Consider the following 11,198-nt stretch of genomic DNA (forward strand, 5'->3'; position numbering starts at 1 on the left):
AAACAAAAAAAAAAAAAAGCTGTTGTCGCTCCATCCTGACAGATGACAGCCGTGACAGCTAAGTAGAATCCTGGAAAATAAACCATGGAACTTTGACCAATGAGAGAACAGTTTACTCGCGCGTGACTTGTATTAACAAATTTGGTCTGTTTAGAAACTTTGCCGTGTAAAAGCGTACCGCACCAAGAATAAAAAGCAACATTGCAATAATTTTAATCCCTGTTTCGGAACAAAGCAATCGATCTACAGGTGTGAAAGCACCCTTAGTAATCACAGATTCTAGCCTACGTCTTGGAATATATGACCCAAATAAGAATTCTCACCAGATATTGTCATCTGAACAAGTAAGTAACAAGTCTGCCACGTTAGTTCTGACCAACTGAGGAAAAAAGCATTACAATAAATCGTGCTACCAATGGTGATTTAATCTAACGATCAATTAGCTCATATCACATCAAACCATGCAAATTATTATTATTGTTATAATTTATTCTCAGATTATTCATGTTAACAACATCAGCATTGCATGACTATGAGTATAGTGTGTGTGTAGATTTCAATTTCTGTACAGTTTAATATCTAATTGTCATACCATTCGAATTTCATACCAAGAAATTATTTTAACCCAAAAAGCAAACTATGCTCCCTTCAAACTGGTTTTATTTAAAATACAAATCTTTTGTAATCCCAGTCTATCTGTAATCAGAAGCCCATTTAAAACTGGAATATAATTTAATTTCATTCACATGTGTTTAATATAATCTTTCTGGATTACAATCCGCCATCAAAATTATTTTTTGACATTTAATTATTCTGGCTGCTGTGAGAAAAGGCTATAAACGATCCGCCACCTGCAGGATCCTCACATGCGATAGCCTAGTAGCCGGGACAACTTCTTTATGTTTACAGACGTAACATAATGACGCAGCAGCATGCTCGAATTTCCCGCAAAAACCTGCCCGTACCACTCAAATTAGAAAACATTATTATAAACTAACCGTTGTGAATCTGGCTAAAGTAAGGCGATAGTTTTGAACACTGGCTGGTTATGTACTTGCTCAAATATTGATTTTGGATCATTTTTAACCAAAAAAAGTTACGGACTGCAGCTTTAATAAAAATGGACCCCAACCTTTGTAGTAGTCGTGTTTCATTGTGACACTGTCGTTTAAAAAAAACTATAAATGGTGTTTATAGTCTAGTATGTCATTGATATGATTACATGAATGTTTTATTCAAAATACAAAGGCCCCAAACATTTGAATACTTTAGTCATACATAATCTGTATTCCATTATAACAGAATATCAAATCAAGCAGCATCTACAAACAGATGATGCTAGATATTTTGTCAAAACTTTTTGAATTACTTGAAACCAAATTCTACAAAAGTGAATTGTAGTGGATGTATGTTCACCTCAAGTTCACACAGGTATCCTATAGCAGAGAAACCACAGGTGGACTTCATATGAACTATGCCCAAATACTTCTGTCTATTGTTTTATCATCTAAAAAGCACACATTTCAAATTTCTGTGAAATGCTTGTGCTGTTTTTCTTTCAAATAAATGCCATTTGGTTTGATTTTTTAATCTAATGTCACAACATTCAAACAATTTAGAGTGCAAATGCTTCTTAGGGCCACTGTATATTACATCTTGTACATTCTATATGTATATTATATACATATAAACTGCTTACATGCTGTTTGTTGGACAGAGAAGGTGGCAATGTATGGATAAGATCCCCATGCAAAAGAAAAAAAAGACATTTTAAAACAAGTTTATGAACATTTAAGAATGTGCAATTTTATTTGACATGTCAAATGGCATTTGTAGTAAATCTTGTCATCTTAACTTACCTTAATAACATCTACCCAGTTCCAACCTCTTGGCAGTTCACCCTTATTATCTGTTCATTGCAAATAGCAGTTTCACGTCAGTGTGCATTCAAACAACAAAGCCAAACTTATTTCTTTTTTTTCTTTTTACCAACAATACTAACCTGTTCTTCCAATCAGTTTCCTCTTCTGTGCTTTGGTTAGTTGCTCTTTCTTCTCCTTCTTCTTACTGACAGAGGTGGAATTATTCATGACATCGCTGTTGGATATCAGGGTCTGAGAAACAATAGAGTCGTTACATTATTTACAGGAGCTGTGACCAAGTCATTGTGAACAATCTGAATGCAGCAAGGCAGTTTCCATAGCTACAAGAGACCTTCAACTGTTACAGTGATATGCTGCTGTATTCTTTGAGGTGAAGTGAACGTATAAAGATATAAAGTCAAATCAATCAGAAAGCACTAGTCCAGAGATTGCACAATACATTCAGAGAGCCCAAACACTTCGAGAATACAGACCACAGCGGATGTCACAGGCTGGTGGTTTTCCATGAGTGTTTCCTGGTTTTCTTTGGCCCACTCAAAAAGCGTGTACATCATGGCAGTGCCCAGGTTGGCCTCTACTTGTTCACTAAACTTCGAGAGAATGTACTGCTTCGTCTCCAGGAATCTAAAAAAAGATGTTCTTCTATATAAATCTAATACAGTACTATTCAAAATTTTTAATTCAGGAAGTAGTTTTTTGTTTTGATTTTCTCCTTAAAGAAATTAATCGTTTTATTCAGCAAAAGCTGCATTAAATTGATATGTAACAGTGAATTTCAGATAAATGCTGTTGCATTTTGTATTTTTTTGTCTTTTAATTTGTCATGATATGAGGACCAAATCAAAATATCAGAATGATTTCTGAAGGATCACGTGACACTGAAGACTGGAGTAATGGCTGCTGAAAATTCAGCTTCGCCATCACAGAAATTAATTACATTTTAGGATGCTTTCTAATAGAAAACAGTTGTAACTTGCAATAATATTTCACAATATTACAGTTCACTGTATTACTGATCAAATAAACGCAGCCTTGGAAAGCATAAGAGACATCTATCAAAAACATTTAGAACGACTGCGTGTGTGTATTAAAAATATAACATAATACTCCAACACATCTAACTCAAGAACAATCAATAAACTTAGGTTAGAACTTTTCAGCCATGAAAGCCACAATTAACACAAATGCACTGAGAACAACTTACATTCTGTTGTTGAAAAAAGCATCTAATGATATGTGCGGTGCAGTTTCAGGATAGCTCTCTGGCCATGACACTTCTAGCAGGAAGGATTTGGAGTCATCAAGATCTCCTATCTACAAATAAAAAACGAAAAGGCACAATTCAGACACAAACCATAGCATTACCACAAACTTTCGGAGATGATGCAACAGTAGCGCTGAAGGCTTTTGGAACTTTATTAATACAACATCATCTCAATAGTACAATATATGTATATGGTAATAAAAACTTAATCGCATTATGCAAAAAAGGACCATAATACTACCTCATTATACCATCACCACTGCTTTTTACAAGTTCGTACACTAAAGTACAGAAATAAACCAAGGACTCCTATTTATTTACATAAAAGGATCTTCTTTTCTGTATTTAATTTCTGCTCTAACTTTTTTTTACTAAATCAGTTGTCTTACTATATAACCAGTGGGCTCTATGACAAATCGCTAATAATGTTCCTAATTTGTAAATCACTTTGAATAAAATACTGTTAAATGCATAAATCCCCATAAAACTCCCCCCATAAAAAAAATGGGGGAAGTCGTGGCCTAATGGTTAGAGTCGGACTCGTAACCCAAAGGTTGCGGGTTCGAGTCTTGTACTGGCAGGGATTGTATGTGGGGGGAGTGAATGTACAGCTGAACCTTCGATACCACGACTGAGGTGCCCTTGAGCAAGGCATCGAACCCCCAACTGCTCCCCAGGCGCCGCAGCATAAATGGCTGCCCACTGCTCCGGGTGTGTGTTCACGGTGTGTCTGTGCACTTAGGATGGGTTAAACACAGAGCACTAATTCCTAGTATGGGTCACCATACTTGGCCACATGTCATGTCACTAAATGTAAATGATCCTGCTATCTGTACACCATAAATAAAACATCTATGTAAGCCAAAGTAAACAGTGTTGGGTGTGTTTATTATATTTGTCACACCACTTAAGTATTTGTGTGTGAAGCAGTTCTTACCCTGAACTGGAAGGAAACAGGGCTGAGCTCTTTAAAGCAATCATCTCCTTCATAGATAGAGCGCAGAGCCTCCAGCTCCATCTGCACATGAACACTTCAGACTGTCACAACACTACCATGGTATTACCTTGTTTTATACATGTACCAGTATACTAAAAATTCAGTGGTATATAAAAATGGTATACATACAGTAATAGTACTGTACCATGACACAACCACTGTCATTTTTGTATAGTGTTAAATGTTACATTTCAGAACCAATGTGGGTAGAAGTGTAAAATGTTACATTCAAGAAACAAACATAAACAAAGTTCATTAAGTTTGTGATTAGGTTAGAATAGAGTCTTTATTAAACCTCCACACTGTATTTAAATGAGCATCTTTTAGCTCATGTGCGTTAGCTTTAACGTTAGCTGTATCTCTCTCACCTCCTGGTCTTCATTGGCAGTCATGTTTTTCGCCAAACCAACACTTTAAACCAGTCATAAACAGCGCTGCTGCACCAGCGGACTCTGACCAAAATAACGTTTAGACATTTAAGAATACGCTTTAGTGTAACTCTGCTATGCTTTTAGTCTCCAGTCTACACAACACAGAAGAATGTCATGTCATCTCATCTCACATTACTGCCGCCTGCAGGACTGGAGAACAAAGAAATACACTGGATTTACACTAGATGGCGGCAAAACACTGATCATTGACTTGGCATTTCCTATTGTGGTATATTTCAAGTATCAAAAGATTGTGGGTAACGGCGAATGAGTCCGTGTAAATAAGGAAAAAGTAAGAGGGAAAATATAAAACATGTAAGAAAATATGCATCTATACTCTTTAAGACCTTTCACTGGCCAGTTACTTTGCCAAAGCTTTAATGAGCCTTGCATACACATAGCCTATAACTATTAAGTTTGAGTTCAAATGCTTGTTTTGGGTTTTTTCCCCCCAGCAGTCCATTTAGACTCAAACCCCTCTGTGCAGCATTTTTTTTTTTTTTAGAGAATTAGGCATACCTGAATTTAAAAGAGCACCTTATTGGAGTAAAAGGATAATATTGGAATATATATATATATTCACAATTTTATAATAAATACAGATAAAAAGTCAGATTTGTATAAATTTTTCAATAAAGTTTTTTTTTGAGAGTCTGTAATTTAGGACCTGTTTGGTTTATTTCCCTGCAGTGGGATTCTTTTGAATCCTCTATATGCCAGTAAATAGAGAAAAAAAGATTTATCTTTTTATAACCTTCTTCACAAAAGTTATTGAGCTTTAACTGAAGGGAGGCAATGTCTTTTCTGAAGTCTCCCATTTTCATCCATAAACACAAATTCAGGCTTATTACTTGTAAAACACTTTTTACTATGCGTTACACTTGACAAGAGAATGATCCAACATTTTATCACCTAACTTGACCCATGTTGTGTATTATATACCTAAGCAAAATGAGAGTAAGTAGCAGTTCTTGCATTTTATTATGCACAAGATAATAAACTCCAAGAAAATAAATCAAATATATAGAGAAAAATGTGCAAAAAGCAGTGCAAAAACACAATATACAAATCTAATATGTAAAATAACTATATACAGAATATAACAACTATAAAAAATGTCAATAAGTTGCTATAGAAAAAAAAAATGGAGGCCAACTTTTAGTTTTTGTTCGTTGCTTTGTCAACCGTTTTCATTGGTTGCAAACTTTCTCAAGAGTGTCCATCAGTGTGCCATTTTCTAAAACAGTTTCTAGATGGCACCAAGCACAGGGGTACGTTGCACTTTATACAGTACATAGGAGTCTTTACTTTGAGGCCTGCAAGGTCGAAATGTGCACTTACTCAAACTCAGGATCTTCTCCGGCGTCGTAAGCAGCTTGTCTGACCGAGTCGAAGCTATCATTGCTGCAAGTTTAAGTGTCACTCAGCCGATCAAGCTCCTCCAAAACAGCCTCCACACCAACAAAACCCTTTCTTGAAGCCATTGTCCAAAGACAAATCGCTCCAACCAGTTATGAAAAGCATGCAATAACTAGAAAAGACACTGTCCAAACTCTCTGACTACTCGAGTCGCAATCAACTCCTAACTCATCTGCATCTGATGAACGCGACCACGTGAAATCGTGCTTAGTGGCCCCGCCTCCTCAACTTTGGAACCACAGATCTGGAGAACTCAGGCTCAGAATGCTCTAGATCAGTGGTTCTCAACCTTTTTTCCACCGGCCGCACTATCAGGTGCGGACTTACCAATTAGGCAAAGGTAGGCGACCGCCTTGGGCCCCCAAAAGCCAAGGGCCCCCTAAAATGCTTTTCGTATAGGATATGCGCATTAAGCGCTGACACGCGAATGGTTGCTGTTTACGGTGTTTGTTACCACGATAACCGTCCGAGTCAGTGGCGCCTGCAGGTGTACTGTGAGTCATGAGCGCTCAGACTGACCTCAGATTTGCCCCGCAAACATTTCAGCAGTTATTATAGGCCCGTGTGTCCCGTATTTCTGTCGACTGAACCCATGCCGTTAATTATGAATTTATCAGTCTTTTGCATGCCAAAGTCAATTTCTGCATGGAAATATGACGCCAAATAGAAGCAGAAAATCGTGCTATACGCACTTTCAAGAGATCGGGTTAGCCTACAACAATGCATTTGTTGACTATTTTACAAATGGGAATACAACGAATTCATGATAATGTTTACATTCAAGCTACCCGTAAAATGTATAGTGAAAAGTAGGCTACTTTAAAAGCCTCTGAAACGCAATAAAGTCATTTTAAAGCTGTTTTTAAAGCAAGGTCTTGCACCTTGGATAAAAAAAAATAGGCTAATAAATTATTCACATATCATACAAAATTGCGTTGCAGCAAACCCTTTAAATTTTAAGGTATTCAGAACAGAGCAACATAAAAATCAGAAAATATAAGCATCTAGGCTACAGTTATAGGACAACATTTTACACATATGCCATTATGATTTGTGTTTTATTTTTTAATTGTACGGAATTTTTATACGGAATTATAAAATAAAATGCAATTTATAATCGGGCCTGTTTTAGGCTTTTCCTTATTTTTATATTTTAGACGTCCATCAATCAAAAACATTTCTCGCCATCTCCTCGTTGGATGTGCCTTTAGAGAGAAATTAAGGGATTACATAATGAAAGACTTTCTATTTTCGATTTGAATTAGTTCGTTTTAAAGTAATAATTTAAAGCTTTCTATATAATTTGAATCATGTCTGTGAGGCAATTCGCTGAGTTTAGAGACGGCAGAAAGCGTTTGACTGAACAAGTTTAATAGCTGAAACAGTAGTATAAGCCCCCCCACACCCGCCACAACATGAAAGAAAGCCATTATAACATGTACATGAAAAATGTAGAAGCATTGGACACAACTATGGGGCACCATTGTGCAGCAGCAAGCATCACAACAAAAAACGAACCTCAAGTTTGATCTAGGAAAATGTGTGCAAATGTATAGGGCCCCATTCCTTTATTTTGCCTGGGGCCCCTAATTCACTAAATCCGCCCCTGCACACTATGGTCCAAGTGCAAGTCTCTCGGGCCGCACGCATATCATTTACATATACCCACTGGCAGACGAGCCACGAGCACTTTTTCATGTGTTCTACATTTCATGTATTTATGTAACACATTCTACATTTAAAAATGAATTTAGAATGAACAATAACTGCTGTACAAAGAGTAAAAAAAGAAAGAAAGAAAGAAAGAAAACATACCTAATGCAGAAAAGCCGCCTCTTTTTGCGAATTGCGCTGATGACCACAATCTTTCTTTCATCTCTTCTGATAAATTTTCAGTCAAATCGTTTTCTGTGTGCTAGATCCGAGCTAGAGCCCTGCATTTCATGGGGCCCCGACTTTTTTACGCCCCTCGGGCTGGGCTTCGGGACACTTTTCATAGTCATAGTTCAGGGCCGTGGGCCTGTTTTAGGCTTCTCCTTATTTTTATATTTTAGACATCCATCAATTAGTGATGAAAAAAGATTGCAGCGCTGGTGGAAACAGCACGAGACCGTGCTACCGAGACTGTGAAGAGCGGCTCGACGGTGTTTAGTGTCCAGCAGCAGCAGTATGTATGGAGCGTGCAGTCAGCGCAGCTGAAGAGTTCTGTGTTCAAATGCACGCCATAGGCTTAAGTTTGCCGCAAAGCATCGGCAAAAGTAATTACCATAAATGCGTCAGGGGGAAATAGTAAGGAGATATTTTAATTATTTACTAATAGTGTTTTCTGAGTCGGTGTCGCAAGGATGAAGTTGTCGATCCTGACTCGCCATCTCTTCATTAGACGCGCCTTTAGAGAGAAGTTTCCATTTTACGGATTATGATTATAAGTCTTTGTTTTTTATTTATTTTATTTCGTTAAGTAGTAATTTAAAGCTTTCTATAGATATATTTATCATGTCTGAGAGGCATGTATTCGCTGAGTTTCGGTTCATTTTTGTGACGCGCTCCTGTTGAAGAAGAGACGGCAGAAAGCGCATCGTGTTTGATTTCTTTATTTTATAAAAGCACAAGGTTTTGTTGATATTGTGAGTGCACACACATAAAAATAGACCCTTTACAGTTACGAATGATGTATTACTCTTACCTTTATGAGCAAAAATGACGGTGTATCCACTGAAAAAAATGCAAGTGATCGCGCTGGCGTCTCTATGTCCTGCAAAGCGCGCTTCAGCTTCCACTCTCCGCACAAACTATTGGATACAGCGCACATTTATCTATGTTTAACGTTTAAACATTGTTATATGTCTGAAATATGTCTCTCATGTCTGAAAATAATAGGTTATATGAAAAACAAAATTATTTTACATAAAAAACATTAGGTTATAGCTTATATTTATATTTTACATTTTTTAATTAATGTAAAAACTAAAATGAATTGTAAAACTGAAAGTATTTTTTTTTATTGTGTTCAGCACGGTGGACGCATTTGAATTCGTGACGGGCCGCGGGTTGAGAACCACTGGGCTAGGGCCCATATTTGAGACCCTTGCAGGGCTTTAATCCACTTCATCCAAAGCTGTTTTGTTCTCATCTGTGAGCATGCTCTTGATATATGTATTTTAGGTGTGTAAATGTATAATTGCCTTTTCATTATTTTTTCAGCTTTATTTAAATTTGTATTTAAAACAACTGAAAATAAATGTATTTTAAAGTTTAGAATTAGACAGCCTTTGCACACAGGCTTACGCTGAAAACAACAAAAAGGAACCTCCAGGTTGATCTAGGAAAATGTGTGCAAATGTATAGGGCCCCATTCCTATATTTTGCCTGGGGCCCCCAATTCACTAAATCCGCCCCTGCACCCACATATTGAGTAACAATGCAAAGTGGAAGAGAATCGTTTGTTAGCTTGAACCAGGCTATATAACTGGGATCTTTCAAGATGTTTGAACACAGAAGAGAGACAGTAGTTCCCCTCTTCACCATTTTAATGCAAGTTAAAGATGCTCGTTTTACAAAGATGACACCTGAAACCAAGGAAAAATGTCACGAAAAAAGTGAAAGACATAGATTCAAATCTAAAATCAGTCCTAAACCACTCAATTTATAATAATTTACATGTAAACAAACAAACCAGTTAATTGTTATTCAGTGTATTTTAAGATATCACATTAAATCCAAATGTACAAGCTTAATGGCAGACTCAGATGCCTCGCTTACATTGCCAAATCTTGTGAAAGTCCTACAACATTCACAAAACTACACTCTTAAAAATAAAGGTGCTTCACGATGCCATAGAAGAACCTTTTTGTCTAAATGGTTCTATAAAGAACCTTTAACATCTGAAGAACCTTTCTGTCTCACTAAAGGTTCTTTGTGGCGAAATAAGGTTCTTCAGATTACAAAAAGGTAAGATTGAGATGGTTCTGTAAAGAACCTTTGACTGAATGGTTCTTTGTGGAACCAAAAATGGTTCTTCTATGGCATCGCTTGAAGAACCTTTTGAAGCACCTTTATTTTTAAGAGTGTAACGGTCAATATTAGCCGACAGGTGGAGACATTTCTGTCATAGTATCATGATTCATTTTTATGAGCATGTTTGAAATGTTGTAGGCCATCAGAGCTGGTTAGCAGGTAGGTAGGTCTACATTAACAGCAAATTGTCAAAATGATAAAGAAGTTTTTTTTTTTTTTAATTATGTTTGTACAATGTTTCTTCAATATAAATTCTGAAATCCACAACGAGGAGTACAATAGCTGTAGTTAAAATATGTATGTTGGCTAGCTAAATAACAAAATTGTGCACAGTAAGTGAAGCCTGTGAATACATCATGATTTAGAGAATCATTAAATAAGTTGTATGTTTTTTTAGAAATATGTGAGCATAGCGATTGTAGACCAACCACACCACAAACCACATGGTGATGTTTGAACAAAAGCAGCCTCTCATCAAATAAAGTGTCGGATTTTAACAAAGAATCATTTCCTGTACGGAGTGACAGAAAGTAGCAGTTCAGTGAAGAACAAGCCCCAGTGAGGTGAATTTCAGCAGACCAACACACACTTACTGAGCTTTAGTTCAGTTTTAGATTAGCAATAGTTGTTTCATTTTATTATTTACCACTACATTAGCAATAACTGTTATACTGTATACAAATCTACACCACTAAAATTATGATTGATTCTTTTATAGTCTCACAGGTGTATAGAAAATTAAAAGGCTGCAAATAAATTATTTTTTATTCTCCATTCAGAATTTGTTGGTCTTTAGCTTCAGAGTATTATGCTCAAGTGTATAATTGAGCAGAAATACAAGATGTTGTTTAAGGTGTGTGTCTGTTGTTTCCACTCACAATACTGAGATGTAAATTAGGACTTCATAACATGAAAACCATATAAGCAGTGTTTTGTGACATTTATTTCCAAACGTTTTTGTGACAAAACACACACAAAAGAATCAAGTTGTACAATCCCACCTGATTTTATAAAAAATACAAAAAATTACCATGTCTGAATTCATTTAACAGCACTCTTTTTAATATTTAAGTTGAAAACTGTATGTTTTCAGGAAAGTAAATGTTTATAAGGAAAAGTATATATCTATACTTTTAGTGTACATACAGTCCATATATATATATATATATATATATATATATATATAT

General features: G+C 36.2%; 1 protein-coding gene across 1 annotated transcript in view; it reads right to left on the reverse strand.

Annotated features, from left to right (window-relative positions):
• The window catches only part of LOC107583290 (RWD domain-containing protein 4), an 8,193-nt gene extending 3,506 nt beyond the window's left edge, over positions 1 to 4,687 (reverse strand). The window contains exons 1-7 of the mRNA XM_016269470.1: positions 4,513 to 4,687; positions 4,085 to 4,165; positions 3,088 to 3,197; positions 2,357 to 2,507; positions 2,003 to 2,114; positions 1,860 to 1,909; positions 1,700 to 1,702 (exon numbers count right to left, since the gene is read on the reverse strand). Of these exons, the coding sequence (XP_016124956.1) occupies positions 1,700 to 1,702; positions 1,860 to 1,909; positions 2,003 to 2,114; positions 2,357 to 2,507; positions 3,088 to 3,197; positions 4,085 to 4,165; positions 4,513 to 4,536 (531 nt within the window). The 5' untranslated portion in view covers positions 4,537 to 4,687. The remainder of the gene's footprint in view (positions 1 to 1,699; positions 1,703 to 1,859; positions 1,910 to 2,002; positions 2,115 to 2,356; positions 2,508 to 3,087; positions 3,198 to 4,084; positions 4,166 to 4,512) is intronic.
• Between the last annotated feature and the right edge of the window lie 6,511 nt (positions 4,688 to 11,198).

Source organism: Sinocyclocheilus grahami, unplaced genomic scaffold, assembly GCF_001515645.1.
Source record: "Sinocyclocheilus grahami isolate Dianchi unplaced genomic scaffold, SAMN03320097.WGS_v1.1 scaffold52.1, whole genome shotgun sequence".
Taxonomy (NCBI): domain Eukaryota; kingdom Metazoa; phylum Chordata; class Actinopteri; order Cypriniformes; family Cyprinidae; genus Sinocyclocheilus; species Sinocyclocheilus grahami.